Source organism: Aulonocara stuartgranti, assembly GCF_965226115.1.
Source record: "Aulonocara stuartgranti genome assembly, chromosome: 11".
NCBI classification, from domain to species: Eukaryota; Metazoa; Chordata; class Actinopteri; order Cichliformes; family Cichlidae; genus Aulonocara; species Aulonocara stuartgranti.
The window spans coordinates 9,794,615-9,819,948 of NC_138947.1; the positions used below are offsets into that span (position 1 = coordinate 9,794,615).

At 41.1% G+C, this 25,334-nt stretch overlaps 1 protein-coding gene across 4 annotated transcripts in view; it reads right to left on the bottom strand.

Annotated features, from left to right (window-relative positions):
* Positions 1–25,334, bottom strand: part of fhod3b (formin homology 2 domain containing 3b) — a 91,135-nt gene that overhangs the window by 7,550 nt on the left and 58,251 nt on the right. Inside the window, exons 6-22 of one of the 4 annotated variants that reach the window (XM_082551326.1) lie at positions 13,287–13,381; positions 12,373–12,484; positions 11,334–11,428; positions 10,554–10,697; positions 10,172–10,416; positions 8,711–8,833; positions 8,410–8,580; positions 7,552–7,611; positions 6,770–6,892; positions 6,483–6,617; positions 5,472–5,522; positions 4,656–4,846; positions 3,159–3,689; positions 2,148–3,061; positions 1,472–1,630; positions 1,000–1,182; positions 383–502 (exon numbers count right to left, since the gene is read on the bottom strand). In XM_082551326.1, the coding sequence (XP_082407452.1) occupies positions 383–502; positions 1,000–1,182; positions 1,472–1,630; positions 2,148–3,061; positions 3,159–3,689; positions 4,656–4,846; positions 5,472–5,522; positions 6,483–6,617; positions 6,770–6,892; positions 7,552–7,611; positions 8,410–8,580; positions 8,711–8,833; positions 10,172–10,416; positions 10,554–10,697; positions 11,334–11,428; positions 12,373–12,484; positions 13,287–13,381 (3,452 nt within the window). The remainder of the gene's footprint in view (positions 1–382; positions 503–999; positions 1,183–1,471; positions 1,631–2,147; positions 3,062–3,158; positions 3,690–4,655; positions 4,847–5,471; positions 5,523–6,482; positions 6,618–6,769; positions 6,893–7,551; positions 7,612–8,409; positions 8,581–8,710; positions 8,834–10,171; positions 10,417–10,553; positions 10,698–11,333; positions 11,429–12,372; positions 12,485–13,286; positions 13,382–25,334) is intronic. The other 3 variants (XM_082551327.1, XM_082551328.1, XM_082551329.1) reach the window with 3 other exon arrangements.

Sequence of the window (25,334 nt, forward strand, 5' to 3'; positions counted from 1 at the left end):
AACAAAACAAATGAGGGAAAAAAACTGAGACACATATGCAGGTTCACACATAAAAAGGCCAGACAGAAAGAAATTCTCAGAAATCCCAAAACCTTCCCTCCCCTTTTCTCTTTTTGACACACACACACACACACACACACACACACACACACACACACACACACACACACACACACACACACACACACACACACAGAGAAAGGACCAGGTTTAGCAGAGGCCTTGACAAGTGTTTTTACTGTAGAAGGACAGTATCTGGTGCAGTCAGGCACGCAGAACTCTTGCCAAATCAATAGGCTGTCAGAGGAGGTGGGGGGTGAGGAGCACTGCAGAAAATGTACAAAGCGAGTAAACGCTACAAACGACTTGGAGGTTTACTTACATTGGAGCCATTGAGAAAGTTGCCAATGGCAAGTAACGTGGTCAAAATGTATCTGAGTGTCTTATTTTTTTCCAGCTGATCCATTCCTTCCTTCAAGTCCTGCAAAGGCTCTGCCACTTCCTAAAAGAGCAGGAAAATACAGTCATGAAGCACATGACACATCCCTGCATGCCTATTTTTTTTCCAGTGAAGTCTGTTCTTCTCTCATCATACAGATGTACCCCATATAGGAAAAACAAATCTTGTTTAAACTATTCACTGTATATAAAAGGCGGATGAAGTTTGTGGACGTCAAAAGTGAAGATAGTTTGAAAGTGCCTCAAACCTGCATTCTTTCTAGTGGCCAGCAGGGGGAGACCACTGGGTGCAAAAGGAAGTACAGTTGTACTGAAGTCTACTGGAAAGCTGTTGCTAAGCCAAGATAATCACCAACTGGCTGTAGCTTCATATTTACAGATTTCGTGCGATAATTGCTCATATTTCACTAACTAATCGCAAGCATATTTCCTAATATATCCTTTTTAATTCACAAAATTAAATTTTATTATAAGAAAATTAGAAGCAAAAATGAGATATAATGCACTTTTGCTACTGCTACAGGCATGATTGATTCTGACCTTCTCAATAATTTCATAGTCCATCTTGAATGCCCACAGCTGCAGGCGAGCAGACAGCTCTGTGATGGAGGAGAGGGTGAGAAGGAACTGTTCAGCGCTGCCCAGGGGGATAGCAGGGTTGACCAGCTGAGCTTCCTGGATCTTTTGCTTCTCCTCCTCTGTGGGGATCATTGTGAGTATTTTCTAGTGGCAGGAAGAGAAAAGTTGGGGAGAAGGTGGGAAAACAGGCGTATAATACCATTTAAACACATTGATTTTTTTGTTTTGTTTTGTTTTTTTACTGTAAATCAGAGTAAATAAAAGAGAAGATTCAATTCAAAATTGCATGAAAACAACTCGAAATCAAGCTGATGATCACAATATATCTTAGCATCTCTGTATTCTGATAAGCTGGGGAGTTAAGATGAGTGGGAGAGAGAGGAAGAGTCCATAGGTGTGCGTCATAAGGCAGAACCTTATTAAAAAGACTTACCTCGATGCCTTCTTTGTTTAGTGCGTACTCATCAAAGTTGAGAATGGCAGTCTTGATTGTGCGGGGAGGAGGTAAGACAGTCAAACCGATGTTTATAGCATTGCTGCGCTTTGAGTCCAGGACTATGATCTCTTGCCGTTTGCCATCAACAGCTGCTTTCTACAAGATACAGAATATTACCAGTGTGTAAGAAGTTTGCAAAAATGTATCCAACACATCAACCTTGGTAGAAAAACCTCAGTTATAATTATTTTTTCTTTTTCCTGATTCCTTGTGTGGTCTGTGCTTAAAAGACTTGGAGGTCTACATGGCAGTGTTTCTTGGTGTTACAGTACATGTTTCTTAAAATGTCACAGCTTTCTGCACTTGAAGGCATTATTTTAGAACATATTTTAGTTTCCGGAGCAGGGTTGGCCCCTGAACCTACAGATTTTTGAATCAGTGGATCCTGTAATAACTCTGAAGATTTAAGAATGTGTTGATGTGCTCTGGTCCCATAGTTTACTTTAACATAGAGGTAGGGGTGACTTAATCTAAAGTCCATCTTGTACCGTGTGCTTCCTGATTTATATGAGACAACAAGCACAATTAGCACCAAACTAAATCACAAAATGATCCTTTCAAATAACCAGCTAGGGAGGAGAGCTGCTCTAATAGCAGTCTAGACAGCAATTACCTTCGTGACAGAGAGCTCCTTGGATTTGGACTCAAACAGCTGCTCCAACTTGGATGTGTCCAGTGTAACTGGCTCCAGTTTGGACCAGAGAGAATCCTTACAGAATTTATGACTCTTACACTGCCAGTCCACAGGACGAACCTCATTCCAGAAGAGACGGATGGTCTTCTTCTTCTTCTGGAAGAGAGGAATATCCCCTCGGCTCAGCTGAGGGGATGGCGGAGGGATAGGGGCCATAAATGGTGGAGGTGGAGGCATCATTTTGCCAAGGATGGGAGGAGGTGGGGGGCATCCAAACAGTGGTGGTGGTGGTGGCAGGGCGGTATTGCACGGCAGGGGAGGAAGAGGTGGTATTAGGTCACCTGACCCTGTCGTGCTGTCCATATCTAAAATGTCCATGTCATCCTCATCCTTCAGGTCGGTGAAGTCCATATCTTTGATCCGCAGCTCTCTTGGTTTGGCCATCAACTGATCCCAGATATAGTCCGACTCTTTCTTTGGGGCTAACGTTGACGAGGCAGCGGGCGATGATTTTTCAGCCTGTTGCTGCTCTTTTGACGTCTCTGCTTCAGGTGGAGATGTCAGGCCTTTGACCAAATTTCCAAACTTCCCCGCCACTGCCCGGACGCTGCCCTGATTGTCCAGATTTCCCACCTCCATCTTTTTCACATTTTCTTCTCTGGCCTGTCTGTGAGCCTCCAGTGTGGAGATCCTGCTAGCCAAACTCGCCACAGAGTCATTCACCTCCTCCTTCTCACATTTACACTTCTCCTTTTCAGATTCTCCCACTTTCCCATCATCCTCAGCGGCCGTCTTCTGAGCATAGAGCATGTCCAGCATGAAGCGTTTCCCGTTGAGAATTTTGTTGCAGTGGTCATTCACATCTGCCTCTTTAATGCACTGAGTCCATTGGCCTGAAGGTATAGAAACAATTTCGATCAAATAGAAGGTAATATGAATAGTTGATCATCAAAGTAAGCAAATAAAATCTGCAAAATGTTTTAACTCTACCTGCTTCGATTTCACGGTTGAGTTTCACCTCCCGCTCCTCTCTCTCCAGAGTGCTACTTGTGGAGGAGATGCTGGATGCAGAGCAGTTGTCCTTTTCATTCACCTCTTCATTCTGCCTCTCTTTTTCACTCAACAGCACACTGTCATCTACATCCCTTTCTGTCACCTGCTCCTTCTCAGACTCCTCCTCCAACTCTACTGCTTCTGCTTCTACATCCGGCTCTCCCTCCTTTACCTTATCAGTTACATCTGCTTCTTCTTCTTCTGCCTCATCCATACGCTGTCTCCGCTCCTCAAGCTTCACCTGCTCTCGTGTCTCTTCCTTACTCTTGCCTGACTGTCCAATTGAAGCCACCTCTACCGCTACCTTCTCTTCAGCAACAACATCCTCTGTCTCTGCCTGCGACGCCGCCTCAGTTTGCTGTTTGTCTGGTTCAGGGGGAGGTGCAGGGGAAGGTTCTAATACTGGTAACTCTGGTGCTGCGCTTTTTATTCTGGTCTGTGGTTCAGCATGTGGGATGTGTTCTGTTCCTGGAAGAGAAATTACGGCAATATTAAAGAAAAATGTTACTTTAAATGTTTCTGTACAGAGTTATGTGCCAACGTATAACTCTGATAGTGTTCAAGAACAAAAAAAAAGTTAAAGGAAAATCTAAAAATATATTTAAAATTGCTTCCTAGCATATCATTAAGTGTGCTGATACTGACATTCTCAGACTGAAATACATAAATCAATCACCTAATCCCTTTATACGATTGGCTGAAACACTGCAATGCTTTACAAAAAGTCTGAGAAAAATCCTTCAGCTTCAGCCTTTATCTTCAGTTTAAAGTCACCAAAGAAGCATGCTTTACGAAGATAAACTGAAGAAAAAAACAAGAAATTTCTGATTACAATCTTACATTGAAGTATCTTGAAATTACTGAGAGTCCATCAGCTGTTAACCTTTGATATCAATCCATAGGAGCTGAAGGCCGAGCGTAAGCACCTCTGCACATCTACATTGCAGTGCAGCTTCAGCCCAGCTTCTCCTTTTGTTGCTTTGTCTGACTTTATCATTTATATAGCGCCAAATCACAACAACACTTGCTTCAAGGTGCTTTATATTGTAACGTAAATATAGATGGTTTCCCTTATTTACTAAGTGGTCACAACAACAGATGAATAAGCACAATTTATTCGGCACAGGTTTTTGGACTGGATGCAACCCTCCCTCTTACACAGGCTTGGAACTGGTACAAGGAGTACACTAGAACCCTATATTATTTGCGTATAAGGCAAATGTGTTAACCACTACACTATGGAGCCATTAAATCACAGCAGATGGAAACAGAATTATTTTTATCAAGTTTTAATGACAGGCCAAGTGAGGGAGACAGGAGCACAAACAGCCAGTATTGTGTCCTTCAGCTGTGTCATCAAGCATTCATTCACTCATTCATGCACATATCTCTCAAGTCCTAATGAAGAATACATGTTTGACAAACAAGGTGTACCCAAACTCTGGTGTGTGATGGTGGAGGTGTCTTCCTGTGAAATCACGGATGAAGGTGTAGCACAGCGGGATGCTGAGCGGCTGGCGGGGTTTGGACTCAAACACAGAGTTATCTCCGTCCGCCCTCTTGTTGGCACTTTGGGGCGCTCCCGCTCAAACTCCTCCGCAGCTACCCGTTCCACAGCCTTGTACCTGCAGTGACAAACAGCTGCTTTTACTTTTATGTGGACACTGCGCTGTAGTTACATGAAAAGCGGTAATGGATAACTAAATAAAATACAAGATGCACAGTAAATTTGTTATGGTGATGAGGATGATGTTTTTTGGGGTAGTGACATCTATGTAAGCATAAATCTCCAGCAACTCTAACTATTGAAATATACATGACAGTTTAGACTTTAGAGGTATGATGACCTCATATAACAATGATCAAAAAGTTATGTCAATGAATAGAAGCCATTTACGTTGTCTCATTCCAGGGTAATTACGGAAAATGGAGCCATAGTCCCATTACTCAATGACTGAAATGATGACAAATCATATCCATGTTGATAAAGTTGCCAAAGTTCTCTATAAGATTTTTGGCACGAGGTAACACTTCACATGTCCCTCAAAATTGTGTAAGTTGCATTTTCAAAAAACATGCATGCCAAAAGACAACTACACACTATTCCTGTTAAACGTTGGAACAGCTTAAGGCTGAGGCAAATTGTACATCTTATATCTGATCAGATATTAAAATGCTTTTTAGTTTTTAACCTAGCTTCACAGCTGCAGCAGTGCATGCATGTGAAACCCTGAAACAAAGTAACCTCACCTTTCTTCTCTGGCTTGTCTTGCTTCTTCCCTCTTTTCAACATAATCTCGACTGAGACAGAAAGACAGAAACGGATCATGGAGAGCAGGGAGAGCATGGGCAAAAGACAGTTTAAACCTGCATTCATACTACATAAGATTTTTATTTACATCTGATATGTACAAAGAGATCGCCGTATGATGCTCCATCTGCCGTTATTCTCTTTACAGTGTACACCACTGTATGGACAAAAGTACTGGGCTGTGTACACATTAAACTTACAGGAGCTGCTGATGTTGATGTCAGAGGAGGAACTGTGCAGTTACTGGATCAGCAGAGCGTTGGACTTACATGGGATCTCTTGCCACCCCCTCTGTTCAATACTGGATGTTCAGAGTGGACATAGATGGCCTTTTTTTACTCTTGTCAGTTCAAAACGTGAACACTGGCATCCTCGAAAGAGTGGCCTTTATGTTTTAGATGCAGATCCACAGCCAAATTTGTCCTGTTGAGGTGGCTCTTGTATGTTGTGCGATTTATGATGTGGCAGTTTGGTTTCTCCAATGTAGACGTCTGAGCATTGCTCGCCGCACTGCACAGCAATACACTGTGTTGCTTAGTTTTGAACCAGTGTTCATCTGAGGGTGTGGCTGGGTCTTAAGTCCACTGGGATGTCATGCTCAGTGAAAATTCTCCTGAGCTTCTCTGACAAGAATGACCTTTAAAACGACCCATTAATTCACGAATGTTTGCAAAGATAGACTGAATAGTTAGGTGCTTGCTTTTAAACACCAGTGGCAACGGAGTGAAATTAGCTGATTTCAAAGTTTAAGAGGTGTGGCCCAATAATTTTGACCATTTAGTTTATCTGGTTATCCTCACCATCACCACGTATCCTCACACTGGAGAGATACGTGGTCATCTTTAGTGAGTGAAGATGGCCTGTTGTTAACCCGTCTTTAATAGGTTCCACTGTACAGAAGCTATACATCATTTTTTTTAATGCTAAGAAGTCACATAAGGGAGGCTAACCTAAAGCGGTTCCTCTCCTCTCTTTCAATCCTCTGCAGTCGCTCCTCTCTTTCCTGGCGTCGCCTCTCTCTCTCTGCAGCCAGAGACTCCTGATGCTGTCTGTATGATAATGTTAGCAGCCCCCCTATAGCAGGTCTGTGAATCAGAGAAAAAGAGCAAATAAGATTATTGCTAATTAAGTGAATGACATATACTTTGATTTATGCATTTGGAAGTTTCTTCAAAATAAAAGCTTGACAGAGTTATAGTTAACATTAAAAATCGTTTGCATTAGCCGTGTTGCTAACCTGTCAGGTTTGGATTCTGGTGTGGAGGTTGCTGAACTATTAAAACGATGGACGGGTGATGTAGGAGTTTGGTTCTGGGATATGGATTTGACGCCAGGATGTGGAGTGCCATTGCCACTGATTCTGTCAAAAGAAAAGGAAAAAATATGTATTGTGCTGAAGACAGACGAAGACACAGAGGTGGATGCACATCATCACCACTAAAACAACAACAATAACTTCAATGTGGCCTCTTAATAAAAACAAAAAGATGAAAAAACCTGACAAATGACGTTTTTTCAGATTTTTTTTGTAAAACAATAAATTTGAGATATTATTAAATATATTTTAGCAAGAAAAATATAATATTTATTAAAGAGCTTGCACATACTTGTGGACTAGCCATTACAAGAACATCAAAAATGATTTTGGTAATTACCAGTACTCTTAATTCCGTGCAGCTATAGCTATGTGCTCTTGCACTGGGTGGTGGTGTAATACATTTCTTAAGCACTGTATGACTTATAACTGTATAACTTAAATCCCACTAAGGCAGTTCAGCAGCATCACTGTGAGAAAATCCATCCATCAGTTATTGCTCATCCATGTCTGTGTGTGAAAACAGCTCAGCTGTAATTATTATTATTTTTGACTAACTTGCACAACAGTAAAAATGGTATCATTACATTTTCAGTAACTTAAGCAGACCCAGTCACTGTTGTGCCAAAGGTTTTATACTACTGTTCAACTCTAAAGCTCTTATATATCTTGTTTAACATTGGCCTGTTGACTCCTTGTCTTACCTTTCAGCCCAGCAGGGCTTTCTAGCAGGGCAAGATGAAGGAGATGTATTATCTGTCAGACTGAAGATGTAAGTGAGAGAAAAGTCAAGTCAGATTTGAAAGACTCCAAAGATTAAATATCTAGCTGTTAGTCACATAAAGAAGACAGTTTGAGGAAGGAGGGCTGCAAGACTACAAGACGACAGAGCAGACAGGGACGATACAATATCTCCCTCTGTCTCACTGATTAAGCGTGCAATTTAAAAAGCAAAATCTACCATAATTTAGTGTTCATTTTTTATTGTCCAGTGAACACCATTTGCTACATGCAGAGCAATGTGGTTTCTGTTGCTACAGACCTACAGACTTCAGCTTAAACATGAGCAGAACTACACAGTAACTGTAACCCACAGTAACAATTGAAACTCATTAATGCTCTGACATCATTTATCGCCTTGTCTTGGATTAACTGTGGCACAGAGCCACAATGAAAGACAGATGAGGACTAAATGCAAAATAATGCTTTCCAACATCATGGAAAAGGACGGGGCTTAATAACTTCATCGTGTAGTGCAAGTCTTCAGTGATGGCATTTCATTTTTGTACAATTATTTGTATTTTTATGATTGAAATGCTGGGTAAAGGTATAGTGAGATATACACAGACAACGGTGATGGAGTGGTTCCACATTGAGAGGTGTGCATGTAAAGTAGTGCTTTCTCAACCGCAAACGACACCTGCCTCTGGTTTAAGTCAGGGGACAGAGGGATGGAAAAGGGGTGGAGAGGCTGGGGTGGACTGATACAGAGGGTGTGTTGAGCTTGCCGCTCTATTCAAAGCAAATTGGAAGAAAGAGTCAGGTGGCTGTGAGGAACACACCAAGGACTAAAGGTCCTCTTTTTAGGTGGAACGGACACAGGAGAAGATGCCCTGGTCTTGACGCTGAGATACTCTCTCTGCCGTTCAGGGTCACTGGCTTTAGGGAGGATGTTGGCCATACACTTTATGTTCAAACACATGTTAGGAGTGTCTGCTACATCTGGAACCGCACTAGGATGACAAAATACAAGAGAGTAGGAGTCGAGAGAGAGTGAAAATAATCCAAAATGGAAGAGAAAGTAGGGAGGCACTGTGTGAATAAAAATGGAGAAACTGTATCACGGTAGTTGGCCTAAAATACCTGTGAGTGCCCTGACTAGAGGAATCAGAGACTGGATGACTTTCATCATCTGCCTCATCCTCCTCCTCCTCCTCCTCCTCACCCTCCTCCTTATCAGCCTCATCGTCTTCCTCTTCCTCTTCCCTGTGGTGGGCGAGGAGGGGTTGAGGGTTGAAAGGAGGAACGGGAGGATGCAGGGGAGGCGAGAGAGAAGAGAAATTGGACAAAGACAACGTGAAACCACACAGCAGAAGATGAAAGGGAGAGCACACAGAAATGACGAAAATCTACAGACATGCTTTTTAAGAAAGCATTAAAATTATTAGTGTAGAAGAGAGACATGCCTGAGAAGGTTAGTAGAATTTTAGTAATCCTGGTTTTATGACATGATAAAACAGTTAAAGGACAACTTTAATAATACCACTAATACAAAAGAGAAGAAGAGTATTTGATTTAATAAGGAGTGTTAAGCCTGTAGGATATGTTGTGTGTTTGAGCTGATAGTTTGGGGGTCGCCATACACGAGTCTGGGCCGGTTTGCTGTTTGGATCTCTCTCAGTTGTCTGGATTTCATTAACAATATGGAAAATTGTGATCTTCAAAGGCGGCTTGAATTTCCTGTGGTGGACTGGAAGAAGCTAGCTAGCATGGTATCATATGACCTGCTGGATTGAATTTAAGTTAACCTGAAGATCTGAGTGCTACCAGGGGTAAGGGGTATGCTTCTTGTAAAAAGCTTGTTAATAATGATTGGGGAGAGAAAGACAAAAAAGAAGACTACAAATAATTTCCAGTTTGCCTCCTGGAGCATGATCTAGAATAAAGAGGTTAAAGTAATGTTCATCAAAAGGATCTGTGCTTTTATCGGGTATAATCCCTTTAAGCATTTAAACAAGGCTGCAATTTGCTTCTTGCCGGAGTCACCAGATGCAGTCTGTGCAGTCACCAAGGTCTGTCATATATAAAACATGTGGCATGGTGGAGTTTAAGTTCAGTGCACGCCCGCTGAAGGAAGCCTGACTTCAGAGTGAGAGCAGATAGCTCATATCTCGTGTTTGCAAAGGCTTCCTTTTTCCTCGAGCGGCAGGAGAATGTCTGTGACAGAAAATTAATTTAAATGTCACTTTGCTGCAGCAGTCTTCTCTTTGCCATTCTTTAAATTACTATATAATGAAATTCTTTTCCTCAGCTCTGGACAGGGTAGAGCTCCACAAATGAAATATAATACACACTTGTAGTCGGGCAGCCTTCCTGTAAAATAACTCAATGGGAATCATTTGTGATTCCTTTTTACTTGCAGCTATCTTTCAGGCTTTAGATCACCCAGCTGGATGAAACATTTAATAACGAGGTCATGGTCGACCTGCCTGTGCATGTGCTCTGCTCTAGGTCATTACTTAATAAACGCCAAACTAAATCTTTCTTTTAGTGTCCTAATTCTCTTCCACTTCTCCTCTCCTTTGCTTCTTTTGCAAACTTTACCTTTCACTGATATCTTCATGTTGGCTACCAAAGCGGAGGAAGCCACTTGCACGAGCGTGACTGGTGCTGGGTGATGCTGGGGCAGAAGCATGGCCTCTGCTATTCTGAAGCGAATGTCTCCGGCTGCGTCTTCTCTCCAGGCCTCGCCTCTCATTAGTGCCGCCGACACTGGCCCGCCGGCGGTCCTTTCGCCCACTCGGGGGCAACTGGGTGTCATCGTCACCGTCCTCATGACGGAGAGTCATCTAGGTCAAAGAGACAGCGAGTGAATAAAGTATAACAGGGATCTTTACACAGACGCATTCCCGGCTGCTATTTGACTTATTAGACACACTGAGCTTGTTTGTACAGAGATAAAGGTTTGTACTGAAGGCTTCCTGACCTCATAGATGTTGAACTGTTCCACGAGGTCGAGATCAGTGCCTTTTCTGCTTAGGTGTCTCTGGGCCGTGGCTTCGATGCCTTGCTCCTCCAGACAATCCACCATGTCATAGTAGGAGTCCTGGTCTGGTAGGCCTGCCAACGTCTGAGACACGCACAGAAGCAAACACATGCGATTTTCCATCCATCCATTTTCTTAGCTGCTTATCCAATCATTCAAGCTGTCACAAGGCAACAGGAAGGGTACACCCTCGATACTTGCCAGGGCCAACACATGATAATGAAACAATAACAAAACTAAACTGATAATTCACCTGCAGGACTGAAGCTAATCTGAGTAATAAATAATATATTCAAGTAATATATTTAAAAACGATCTGTAGCCAGGCTGTATACCTAAACACATTAGTAGTATGTAAACACATTTTTCTATATCCACAAGGATAATAAACACTGAACACCAGCAGCCCTGTATCCACACTTAAATCATTTTACACTCCTGCAGTTTATTCTTCATTACCACAGTTACTGCAATTTCATATAAGCAACATTTGCAATCCCACAAACACACAAATACAAATGACCTCTCACCTCAAAAGACTTTCTTTGTTATCTCTACATTATTCAGGTGCTGATAAAACAATCTATATACAATATATAAAGGGGGCTTTAAATGTAGCAGATTGGGAAGGAAAACCACTAGAGACAGGCAGGTAAATGCTATACTCCAAGGTAATGCAGAAATAGTTGGTTAAATAGTATCTAAATAGTATTTACTGACCTTATTGATGAGCGTCATTGCGAACACCAGCAGCTCTGTATCCACTCCATCCTTCTCATCAAGGATCTCCATGACATTTGACCACAGTTTTGTACCTGCATCATGAAAACACATGCAACACAAGTGTGTATAAAAAGAAAAGTTATTTCAAGGTTTACAAAGATGCTGAACAACTACAAAATCTGAAATCATCCATTTGATCATCTCACAGTTTGTCATAAAAACCGATTTGGCTCTGTCGCTGTGTAGCAATATAAAAAATAAAACCTTTTAAGTCATCTTATTGCGCCAGCAGACTTTGCAGTATGGCTTTCATCTTCCTCTAGAAACACAGCAGTAAAAATGAAAAACAAAAAACGGAGGCGTCTGCATGTGGCAATAAGCAAGGAGCACCGTCTCAGCCATGAAGACCAACTCCTCTCATCGGGAGACAGGGGATCATGTTCAGTCCTCTTACGCAACAGCAGAAGTGACAGAGGGATACCTGAGCCCTGCACACGGATGACCAACCCCCTGCTGTATGCCACAGCACAATGCTGAGCTTTTAGGATGGCAGGTAACTGAACCCCACTGCAGGCAGGAGATAGACTCCTTCTCAATAAGCCTCATTCCATGTGTGGCTGTGGCGCGGCTGAGAACAACTGATCGGACTGCGCTTTCTGTGTTTTACTGCTCAGGTTTCACTGAGCAGCCGAGAATTAAAACTTAATGATGATGCTATGTAGCAACAAATCCCACAGAGACTAAATATAAGGTGAACATATTCAATGATTAAATAGTAGCACACACTGTAGTTTTATGGGGAAGTAAGTGGAATTTATGATTGGCTTAAAGACTAGCATATGCAAATAACTCCATTAGCTCCAACATATTACACACTGAATTCACTGACACTCTGGTTAATGCAGCAGGTTTCCGATGTTTTCTCCTTTATTAATATCTATACTATGTGAGTGTGGGAATAGAGAACGAGTCGGTCCCTCCTTTGACAGTAATGTTGTGCATTTATGTTTGTTTCTCAGTTATGCAAGCATCGTACCCCTTTTGGTATCCACAGCGTTCACAGCCTTTATGAGAAGGGCAGCATTGGACTCGGTGTACTCGACAAACACCAGCAGCAGCTTTAGGGATGTCTTCACCACCAGACGAAACTGTGGAAAGAAAAACAATCTGTTAAAGCAACAAACACAGAGCGCACAAATTCAACTGTGAACTTAATGTTTCTGCAAACAACTATGATGAGCATGTGCAAGCCCTTTAAATTCCAGATGCTTAATGGCATCAAATGGTAAAAGCCCTTTCCTTTAGGGGCAGTCTTGCAAGGTTTTGATAAGAGTGCTGTGTGCCTCTGACAGCTCATGGGAACACACTGTACAGCAGTCAGACGGTATAAAAATGCCATAAAAATCAAAATGCTGAACCACAGATGAGCCTCAAAATAAAGCAAGATATCTAAGGTTTAGTAAATGTTTCCAGTGATTTACACCACTGTAAAATATGGAAAAAGAGATTTAAGAAAAAAAAAGTAGGTGAGAAGAGTGTTATGGTTATGATATGCTGCAAAGCTGAGGTTAAAATCAACACAATGGGAGGGGTGGTGCAAAACAAGTTTTCTTTCCTGGCGAGGTGATTACAAAGACAGGGTTCAAATTAAAAGAAAAATAAACCAGACACCAAATAGTTTATCAGTATTTACACGGAAAGGCAGGAAAGTAATTTGTAAGAACATCAAAACTGTGTGAAAAGAGAGCCAGTGCAGCTCCCTCATCTGCTGCACATTTGCTGCACATACTGCAGTCTGGCCAGTAGAGGGCTGAGGTGACCACACTGACAGCAGGGCAGCAAGTATAGGATTTTATCCTTCTCGTCAGTGGCCAGGTGGTGTCGTTGAGTTGATCTTACAGGATATCTACAGTGTGGAGTCATTTTTACATTTTTTTTTTTTTTTTTTACCTTGGATCCAACCAGCGTGTAAAGCCACTGGATCGTTTCATTGTGAGATATGAGGCCGTTCATCCCGTCCACGTACAGCATTATTTGACCAAGAGCTGGAGAAAAGGAGAGTGGGAAAGGCAGACAAAAGAAAGACATGGGAGGAAAGAGCACAGGGATGGTCAATCTTATGGTATTACAGTTGATGTTTTCATCGTTTCATAATTGTCCATCAAACCTGTCTTTGCTCTCAGTGGAATCCTGACTATGCAAAGCAGGTGAAACTTAAGTTTCACCAATGATTAAGGGATAACAGACTGTATTCAGTTTACTTTGGTGCTTTTTGAGAGATTTCAGCCCCAATATATGACAGGAGACATGACCTTGTGGTACAATACTGTGCAAAAATCTTTATATTTTGCTAGATAAATGAGGTACAGTGGTTTACTCATACGTGCAAGTATACATGGAAATTTATATGGCGAAACCAGAGTTTGTACAATTGATTTTAATGAGATTGGAAATCAATATTTGATTTACTTTATCAGAGCCTGAACTCTCTTAGGCAGCTTTCTTGTCATTTCTTTAAGGAGTCTTCAGGAATTGCTCTCCAGGCTTCTTGAAGGACATTCAAAGCTCTTCTTTGGGTTTTGGCTGCTTTTCAGTCTGTTCTCTGTCAAGATGATCCCAGCCTGCTTCGATAACGTGGAGGGGGGGCTGGGGAGGCCAAACCATGACTCTGCTTTTACTGCATTGGCAGTGTGTTTGGGATCATTGTCGCGTCAAGAATGAAGCTTCTGCCAATCAGGATCTTACCAGATGGTATTTCATAGTGGACTAAAATATGATGGCAGTTTTCTGCATTCATAATTCCTCCTCTGTAAATACTGTTGACAATGCATCACTCTATAAGACTTCTGACACTGACCTTCAGTTGAGTTCTTGTGTAATTTGGCATACCTCAGGCTTTTCTACCCGTTTTCCTCCATTAAGAATGACTTCTTGACATCCTTCCATTGAAACCGTTCACTTCTGCTGAAGATACCATTTAAAAATGTCATGCATAGGCAAAACACTGTTTCACCTCTTGAGCTGGTTGCCTTCCTTATGCTTGAATGATTCATATGTTGATATTAAGTGGCTTAACGAACAAAAATCATTGCTCTGGTCGGGTATGAGGACTGGTTTGAAAATGGTTGAAGAAAAGCTTTGAAAACATTCAGAAAACCTGGAAAACTTGTTCAAGATGACAAAAAATATACAAGAAAATCTGCCTCCTTGCAAGCAAGCTATCAAGAAATGAGGAATGGCTCAAGACTTGTGCACAGCACTGTATATAAGACCAAAAATGTACACTATCAGATCATTTCCCCCTGTATTATTCACACATTCTCTAATTCTTTTTTATTTTGGTGAAATAAGACAATGATCTTCCAACACTCTAGTTTTATATATGTAGTAATTGTAGTAAATGTAGTAGTAATTATATATGAACTGTACATGCAAACTGGAGTTGCTGTGAAAATTGAAAATCTCAACAATTAGGTGAAGATCTTAAAAAAAAACATCACTTGTCCACATTCAACTCTCAAGTTAGTGGACACAACTGGGGGCAGTATAACTGAGCAGAGTGCCTCAATGGAAGCTGACATGACTTCTATCTGTAACAGGATACATAAATAAGAACCTAATCAGAGCCAAGGGATCTCAGTGGGGGGCAGTAAAAGTGTAGGGCTTCTGTTGAAGGAGATGGGGGAAGGGAGATAAACATTACAGGACAGGAGTGGAACAGACAAAAGCACCATTTAAAATGTGGTGGGTGTTTTTGTTTTGTTTTTAAAGCAGCATCTCAGAGGAAGTCCACACATGTAGAAGTAATGCTTTCATACAGAAGACCACAACAAGATGAGTTCAGTTTGAACCCACAGAAACTTTACATGATACATTAGCTGACACGGGGGGGGAAGAGCACGTGACGCATTAAAAGTGGAACATTTTTGGAGAGCCTGTTTGACTGTTTCTTGGCAGAAGTTAGAGTGTTGGGAGGTAATAATACATAGGAGAATATTCTCAATAAGTCAAGCCATTGGTGTTTTTATTCAGAAGGATCATATATATAAAAGTGATCAGATATATTAGCAGCTGTGACAAAAAAGCAGAGAAACAGGTGCTTTGAAACTGTATACATTCACAGATTTTGATCTAATCTCTTCTTTGTATGTTTACATCACTTTCTTATAACATGTTATGATGACAGGCTGCACTTTCTGTTATATACGTATAAATTTCTTCATGCAGTCTTCTAGAGCGGCATTGAAAATCGCGAGTATGCAGCTGATAGGCCAAAATTCCCAGGTGCAGCTGCTGTGTGTACATGATGTGTGAGAGCGTGTGGGTGGACAGGCCCTGTGTGTGTCTGTGTGTATGTGCTTGCTGTCGGCGTACTGCAGCGGCAGCAAGCAGCGGTGGCGACAGTGCATCTTTTATAAATTGGGGTTAAGTACTCGCAACATGTCAGAACAGAGAAACGGTCCTTTCCCACTGCGAGCTCTGGGCGTTGTGTCACAGCAGACCACAATAGAATGTGTTTTTGAAAAAGCGATTGACTATCGGTCAGTGCAGGCCAGAGAGAAACCCTCTGTAACTCTCCCACCAGACAGCTTTAAAGAGATCATTTACAGCACACTGTGAGCACAGTGTACAAAATAATGATGCACAGTCAATTTTTATACAAACACAAAACAGCCTCAACTTTAAAGAGCTGTGTGGCATTAGCAGACCTGCAATATCATCACTGCACACTTATCTCTTGCGTGCACCTGTGTACGGTATCTGCCTTAGTGCAATGTGCTTTTAAGAAATTCCACTGAAAACACGCGTCTTTAATGAGACTTTTAAGTGTCATTACGCAACACGAATGTTCAGTTGCTGACAGATGAGACTTTATCTATCCACCACAAAGCGAGCAGGCTTTTAGATCATGCTGACATGTTATCACAAGGCAACATTTAAAGGTTTTAGCCTATAGAACAGAGGTGCCAAACATAAGGCCAGAATCGGCCCGGCAAAGACTCCAAACCAGCCTCACTGCATGGAAAATGTGAAGGCATATATTTTGCTACGTTTTACAGCTTTTATGACATTCATTGACGTGATTAAGAGAAAAAAGAAAACAATTGAATGAGAGAAAAGTTACCATTTTTTTCCCCACTATCTACCATAGAAATTTGTGATTGAGTGACTGGTGTGGTTGAAATTACACTTCTTTTTCTTACAGCGGCTTGCAAAAGTATTCGCCCCCTTTGAACTTTTCCACATTTTGTCACATTACAGCCAAACATGAATCAATTTTATTGGAATTCCAGGTGAAAGACCAATACAAAGTGGTGTACACATGAGAAGTGGAACGAAAATCATACATGATTCCAAACATTTTTTACAAATAAATAACTGCAAAGTGGGGTGTGCGTAATTATTCAGCCCCCTGAGTCAGCACTTTGTAGAACCACCTTTTGCTGCAATTACAGCTGCCAGTCTTTTAGGGTTTGTCTCTACCAGCTTTGCACATCTAGAGACTGAAATCTTTGCCCATTTTTCTTTGCAAAACAGCTCCAGCTCAGTCAGATTAGATGGACAGCGTTTGTGAACAGCAGTTTTCAGATCTTGTCACAGATTCTCGATTGGATTTAGATCTGGACTTTGACTGGGCCATTCTAACACATGGATATGTTTTGTTTTAAATCCTTCCATTGTTGCCCTGGCTTTATGTTTAGGGTCATTGTCCTGCTGGAAGGTGAACCTCTGCCCCAGTCTCAAGTCTTTTGCAGACTCCAAGAGGTTTTCTTCCAAGATTGCCCTGTATTTGGCTCCATCCATCTTCCCATCAACTCTGACCAGCTTCCCTGTCCCTGCTGAAGAGAAGCACCCCCAGAGCATGATGCTGCCACCACCATATTTGACAGTGGGGATGATGTGTTCAGAGTGATGTGCAGTGTTAGTTTTCTGCCACACATAGCGTTTTGCATTTTGGCCTCATCTGACCAGAGCACCTTCTTCTACATGTTTGCTGTGTCCCCCACATGGCTTGTGGCAAACTGCAAACGGGACTTCTTATGGTTTCTGTTAACAATGGCTTTCTTCTTGCTACTCTTCCATCAAGGCCAACTTTGTGCAGTGCACGACTAATCGTTGTCCTATGGACAGATTCCCCCACCTGAGCTGTAGATCTCTGCAGCTCGTCCAGAGTCACCATGGGCCTCTTGGCTTCATTTCTGATCAGCGCCCTCCTTGTTCGGCCTGTGAGTTTAGGTGGACGGCCTTGTCTTGGTAGGTTTACAGTTGTGCCATACTCCTTCTGTTTCTGAATGATTGCTTGAACAGTGCTCCGTAGGATGTTCAAGGCTTGATAAATCTTTTTGTTGCCTAAGCCTGCTTTAAATTTGTCAATAACTTTATCCCTGACCTGTCTGGTGTGTTCTTTGGACTTCATGGTGTTGTTGCTCCCAATATTCTCTTAGACAACCTCTGAAGCCGTCACAGAGCAGCTGTATTTGTACTGACATTAGATCACACACAGGTGCACTCTATTTAGTCATTAGCACTCACCAGGCAATGTCTATGTGCAACTGACTGCACTCAGACCAAAGGGGGCCGAGTAATCACACACACCCCACTTTGCAGTTATTTATTTGTAAAAAATGTTTGGAATCATGTATGATTTTCGTTCCACTTCTCACGTGTACACCACTTTGTGTTGGTCTTTCACGTGGAATTCCAATAAAACTGATTCATGTTTGTGGCTGTAATGTGACAAATGTGGAAAAGTTCAAGGGGGCCGAGTACTTTTGCAAGCCGCTGTATGTTACGATATCTCAGGTTTTAAATGTGTAGGTAAAAATCTTTGATTTGATAGATGGAGGCGTTTCATTGGTTACACCTTGAGGTGACAGTTGTTGTGATTTGACGCTATATAAATAAAGTTCAATTTAATTGGTCCGGCCCTCTTAACATCAACGTGGGCTGTATGTGGCCCACCATGCAAAACGAGTCTGACATCTCTGCTACTGAGAGCCAGTCACTCAAGCAGTCAACCGCGCAAAAAACAATCAGAATAAATATCATATTTGAATTTAATTTAGCGAACAGTTAAGATATGGAAATGATATGTTACTTGAACCATTATGTGGCGCCAGAAAACACACAGCCATTACCTTTTTTCTCACATTCATTAAAACTGCTGCTTCATGAAATTATTCATTGCCAGCGGCCTCTTGATGTACGATTTGACTACAAATCCAAAAACCGCAAAGACCGAATGGTTAGGTAAAATGATACTGTAACTGTTTAGAAAAAAAATTAAATTACCTGTCATTATGGGAAACCTTCATATTCTGGTCAAAACAGTTAAAAGGAGACATTTAATTACTCTCCAAACAATCACGTATGCGGACTGCAAATGAAAGCGATTTACACACACTTTGCTTTAACTAGTCATTTAACGGCCCTTTAAGAATTAGGCTGCCTGCTTCTTACAGTTTTAAGCTTTGAAACTGGGATAAACGTTTGCCATACTTCCCCCAAAACCCAGGGTTGTTTTTAAACTGTACAACAGACAGTCATCTATAACTTTAGAAGAGGGTTAATAAGAGGAACATGTGAGTCCAGAGTCTGTAAAGGACTCTCTCCACTCTCAAGCACTGATTTGGGGCCAACAATGTGGGCCTCCATTTATATAATCATGAGCAGCTTTACCATACCTCACACAAAGCGCAACAATAACACTGCTAACTCCCTTTGTATGTACTGTATGTCACGTAATAAGATGCTTGCAGACAATGAGCTCCCTTCAAAGCACAGTGATTAGAGTTAAGATGCATGCCACTGGGGAAAAGGACAGCCAGGGTAAAAAGGACAGCTTTAAAGAAACTTTGAAGTGTCGAGTGAGCAGCCTGTCATCGGTGCAGCACTCTTACACTCAATTTATTTCAACATGCAACTGCCTTAAGAGTGAGTAGAACATTTGGACGACACAGAGTTGCAGCAGGGAACCACAGACTAGGAGACTGGAGGAGACAGACCCTGCTCCCGTGTCTCAAATTCTGAGAGAAGTACAAAATCAAACAACTGAAGTCTGGTGGAAGTGTTTCTTCAGGGCCTCTCCCTCTCATAAACCACAGCAATTATCTTCCACAGCCCCAGGAATGTGCAGGAAGGGCTGCTCCGTGACCACTGCCGAGGTGAGAAGCAGTCTGAGGTCTGTGAAGTCAGCACCAATGCAAGCCAGCTGACGTATATGTTTTTTAAAAAGACAACTTTATCTATAAGGATGCAAGAAATCAAATGAACAACTTTCTGTTTACAGTAAAAAACTGTCCACTTCTCTCCCACTTACCACTCTGACCCGTTGGTTTCATTTACATTTTGGAATTTATCTAAACTGGGTCAGCCAAACTGTCTGTCAGTGTGCAACATTTATTTTACCAGGACTTTGGGAATGGGGCCAAATCTTTAGCCTCTACAGTGCAACATGGAGACTCTTATCTTGCATTCTGTGCATTAGCCAGATGCTGCGCTTAGATTTCTGAGGTGTACTTCCCTGTACCCACTGTACCTGGATCGCTGTATACTGCAAGGCCTAACAAAGGTTTTTTTTTTCATCTAAATTGATTTTCTACTATGTCAGATTTTAGTATTCACAGAGTTATGGAGATTATTACTGAATACAGACTTGCAAAGCCACTATTTTTCCTGTTGTGACTCATAAACAAATCAGGAGTATTTCCAGCAAATTTGTATAAAGGGTTTATTTGGAGCAACCTAAGATGGTTTTACATATTTATTGGATGATCAGTTAAAATAAAAGATCTAAGTGCATATTAAAAGCAGCAACAATCAACAGTTTATCAACAGTGGATCACATGACTCATTGAAAAGGTCTAGTAGCAATGAATCTATGGAACTCGGCTCTAAACTTTATGGAACAGCTCTGTTTTCACCCACGGGAAAATGAGTTTGCTTATCTGCTCATTTTAAGAAACTGGTATCATGCAAGTATTTTGTTTATGGCTTGTTTCCACTTTCCCAAGTCTTCAAAACAATCAAAATCTGTTTTTTCTGCCCTAAGCGTAACCTGAATTGGACAAGGGGGTGAGAAAATGGATGGATCAATAAAGTTGGTTAGTGAGATTTTACCTTGCAGGCTTGATCTAAGTTATTTGACCATCACTATGTTGTTATGAATGTAGATGTCACAAACGAAAGGATATCTGAGTGAGAGAACGAGGGATACTGCACACTAATACAGTGATTTATTGTTCCTTCTAACTCTAATGGAAAAGATAATATACAATATTAGCATCAAGTTGTATCCAATAATTCTTTAAACTAGCAGCTGAGACATCCTTTCTCAGATACCAAAACAGACTGGTTAAATGAGTTCATAGTCAGTTCATGGGAACCAACAGGATTTTCTGATTAAAAATATATACACATATCTCACATATCGATTTAGTTGCATCAATTCTTAACATACAGTTCACTGGCACCAGTGAATGCAGATTTTTTTTAAAAAAAAGTTAAGAGGATATCCATCCATCTTCTATAGCTAGCATAGCAAAAAATGGTAGCTTAGTGTCTCTGGAAGTTAGCATGACACTGGGAGCTGAAAGGCAAACAGCATTATCTGATTATTCGTGGACGTATATTTTGGATAACCCTCTGCTCTTTAACGCGATACTGATGACAGTAGACCAGCAAGCTCATCAAGCTGTCCTCGACTCTGCTTTCACCACTCTGTGATCAGTTGTGATGAGACAGATGGGTATAAAACAACCGTAGCAGTAAAAACCTGTTTAACCAAATTAATTAGTGATTAATCATCTTAAATAACTTTTTTTTGTTGTTGTGAACCACCTACATCTGTAATGAAGAAGAGAAGTGTCACATCAAAATAAAACTTTCATAAAAACATTAAAGAGGTGTAGGCTCAGGTTTAGTTTGAAACATATATTTTTTAAAACTTCATCTGTACATATTCACAAGGTGTGTTCTTGTTTTTCTTTTCTCATTAGAATAAAGGAATAATTGCTCTTCACACAGCCCTTCTATATACAATGTATACAATATGATTTCAACTTTTCTGTCGAATAAACACTTATCTTTGATAGTTTCAGTAAAATTTGTTAACACACAGTTCTTTGCAAAGTATATTATAAAGAAGAAAAAGAATGAATTTCAGTTACTGATTAAGTTACAGTCTGATTGATTACTCTTATTATTTCTCATTTCTGCATCCATATCTCTAGCTCCGTCCTGACTTAGAGTCTGTCTGCCATAAAAAGTCAAGTTTATTACTCAGCTCTACTGTACTGGACCAAGACATTTGTTAGTCAGCTAATAACCCAGACCATTAAAGCCAGACTAATTCCAATCACTGAGCCAACTGCCAGACTTACCTGAACTACCAGACTTACTTATTTGAACCCCATACAGTAAAACAACAGGGGGACGCTTCCATTTTCAGACCTGAATAAATGTCTGCCAGCATTTGACAAAATTTACTGTGGGCCTAAATCCAAACAAATTCCCTGAAGACAAACAAACAGGCCTAATGGAACAATAGCATGAAGTAACGCAGAGCACCTCCCCAGTATTTGGCTGAGCAAGCTCCACAGGCACCGCAGACCCACTGCAGTGCTGAGCAGGGCAAAATCTCCTACAACATTATGAGGAGAATAAACAAGCTAAATGTGGTATCACTTTCTGTTCTACTGCTCACCTCTTTGTACTTGAACAGCTGAGAGAGTAGAAGGGCTACTGCACCAAATAAATTTTATCAAATGATTTTAGGACAATGAACAACTGGAAGAAGTCCAACAGATGATTTCTGCACCGCATCCAAATGAGAAAGACTTTGGCAACAAGCTGCTGCGTTACATCCACCCTCTTGTAAAGTGAACTGAAAGATGAGCTGTGGTAAATTCTTACTGCTCCTCAGAGCATAGTAGTGTGATTGAGTCTGGTTCTGGCCAGTCGCATACTGAATTCAGTCCCAAAAAACAGTCAGCTTACAAAAATCAGCCTTAAAGCCGTGAAACACTGACGATTTCAATCTATGTGCCTGCGTGCTGCATAACTGCAAAGGATTTTTTTTTTTCCAAATTAGAGTTTATGTACCTTAGACAGCAAGGTCAGAGATGATAAAATGAGAGCTTGAGAAATGAACTAAATCAAACATTCTTATAATATAATTGGCTTGTATACTGAATTCTGTTACCGTAAAACAGGCTCTGGGATGGGATTGTAACTCTGCTGCCAGTGGGTCTGCTCAGGCTAAAAACTTCTACAGATGTAGGTAAGAAGAATAAGGGGAGCCAGAATATAGGTCAGGCAGGTGGGGTGAAGTGGGTTCAGATGTAAGCCGTCTGCTCACGTGAGGGCCGGAGGGGTCTGACACAGAGGAAGGACAGAGTGGGACACATCCGGTCGGAAGAAGGTTTCAAGTTTAACCCCAACACGTGATGACATGCTGCTGTGTTTGTGTAGGTAAATGGTAAATGTAGGTAATGTTAGTATTTTCAACACAGTGTCAAGCAGTCTATGGAGTATTTGCTTGTGTATATTTGAGTACGTGACTCAGTATGTCAGTTTAAACACTGGTGACTTAATTTATAGAGAACATGCTGGAAGCAAAAAACCAAAATGGTGCCAGTGGAGCAGAAAGAGTTGAGAGGCTGTGGGATGAAATCACGCGTAACACTCATTTCCTAAATTTCCACTGACCACATGAAGTTATTCCCATCATCCCAGAGGACCAAATTTTTAGGCAGGTACTGAAGCTATATAACACATGACTAGGATTACAGCCTCAGGGTTGTATGCCTCTGCCAACCAGTCGACTTGCTGTTTACGTCGGCGTCGATCCAGACTCGAGCTTTCAACCTTTGGATAAAAATATGTTTTATCACTTTACTTTATAAGACATTTGTGTACAATATTGTTATAATTAGCATATGATTTCTTGAGTTATGGATAAAAACTGGTTTGTGAGGTCAGAGCGACACCGACCTTGAGCCACCGAACCCCAATCAGTTCTTGTCTTACTGGAAATTTGTCCCAGATGTAATAAAATTTCCTCCAGCTGTACCTGACATCTCACATTAACCAGGATTGAATACATGAAAGGTCACAGTGTCCTTGACCTTTGACCACCAACATTTTATCACCAGCACCAAGGCATAAAAATATTATTAGCTTTTTCTAGACTACCAAACCCTGTTACTACCAACTACAACTATCTAGATTTTTTTGTGGGGCTTTGGTCTTTCATTTCACAATCAGACACTTTTATTGATTCAGGATATGCCAAATATCTGAAAACTACATTCAGCTGAGGGGAAAACATAAACTAAGATGCAAGTGAGAGCTCAAAAAATAACAAAATGCTTGCAGCCACCACAGAACATTAGATTTTATATCAATGTTTAGCTAGCTGGTTGAAACCAACTGTAATATGTGTCTTAGCAAGCTGTTGTAGCTGAATAAGGCACTTGCAAACACAACATTACTCGATTTCCTAAATTAACCAAATTCCACTACAGTAATGCAAGTTGAATGTTGTGTAAATGCCTTAGCTTAACTTGCAGGAACTTAAAACTGACATTTAGATATTTGACCTATCAGTGACAAAATGTTTCCTATTCTTCCTGTTGATGGTGCCTGATATTGCACATCTTATTAAAGGCTCAGTTTTTCCAATTTTGGCAGCATTTAAAAATGAGGTTGTTCTATCCCACGAAACAGCAGCTTTAAAATGTTTTTCTTTTTACTTGCCAAGGGGACTGACAAAGAGAGACATTCACCTAATACAAATTCAATGGACAGCCATAATGTTTAATATTCTTTGTAGGTGGGACTTCATTGGCTGTGTCTCAGTGGCCTGAACCATCCCTTTGTTACCCTGGGGGCTTCAAATGATGCAATTAGGATTTCTTTTCCACTCACCTATTTTCCCTCTCCTTGTTTTCATAAACCATAATTACATTTAATCATTAGTTATTAATAATCTCTGGCTCTTTTCCACAGTGTGTATCTTATCCTGTCTCCCTCCCCTCATCCCCTAACCAGTGATAACAGATGGCTGCCCCTCCCCGAGCATCATTCCACCAGAGGTTTATTCCTGTTAAAAGGGAGTTTTTCCTTCCCACTGTCACTAAGTGCTTGACCAAAGGGTGTCATCTTTAGTTAACAATATAACATGCCTTGAGGTTACAGTTGTTGTGAACTGGTGCTATAAAAATAACAATGAACTGAACTAAATTGAATTACGACCATAACCTGCAGACTTAAGCTGTAAGTGTGCATGAATGAACATCCACGTCACCACAATGTCTATGCGTGTTTCAGTGAGTGAGTGCTTTTCAGATTGAAAAGATTTGCACTGAGAGGGCAGCGGGAGCAGTGGCTTTTCAAAAAGCTGCATGAGATTGGGTGGAAAACATGCACGTGTTCCCATGGGATCTCATTACAAACCAGGAGGTCAAGTTTCTATTGGTACAACAAGGGCATTCCGTGAGATCCCCGTCTCGCTCTTGTCTACATATGTGTGTCAGCAGTTCCCGCAAGGCCCTCTCGAATTCCCTTTACCCTAGAGAAAAATTAACAAAGCATGACTTTATCTTCTTTTAAAAGTCATTCTTGCACGATCACACTAACAAGGAAACGATTACACCTGTAATAACCAGCACATGCAGTATATTGATACATTCGCACAAATCCACACAGCTTGGTACAGACAAAATGGAAATGTTTATCCAGACAACGGGCCATCATAAAGGTCTTCCTCCAGCACAGCAATCCAGACAACACAATACGCACTGTTTCCAAGAAGAGCTTCCAACACTGCTGCTATGCCTGGGTTTTCACTCATAACAATCAAAACAGAATCTAAATTTAGGACTACTGAAAGTCTCCTTAGTGTGGATTAAAAAAATCCACGCTAAAAAAATCCCAAAAAAAATCCACACAGTATTAAAAAAATGTACTGCTGGTGTTTTGTTTTGCACTTAAGAT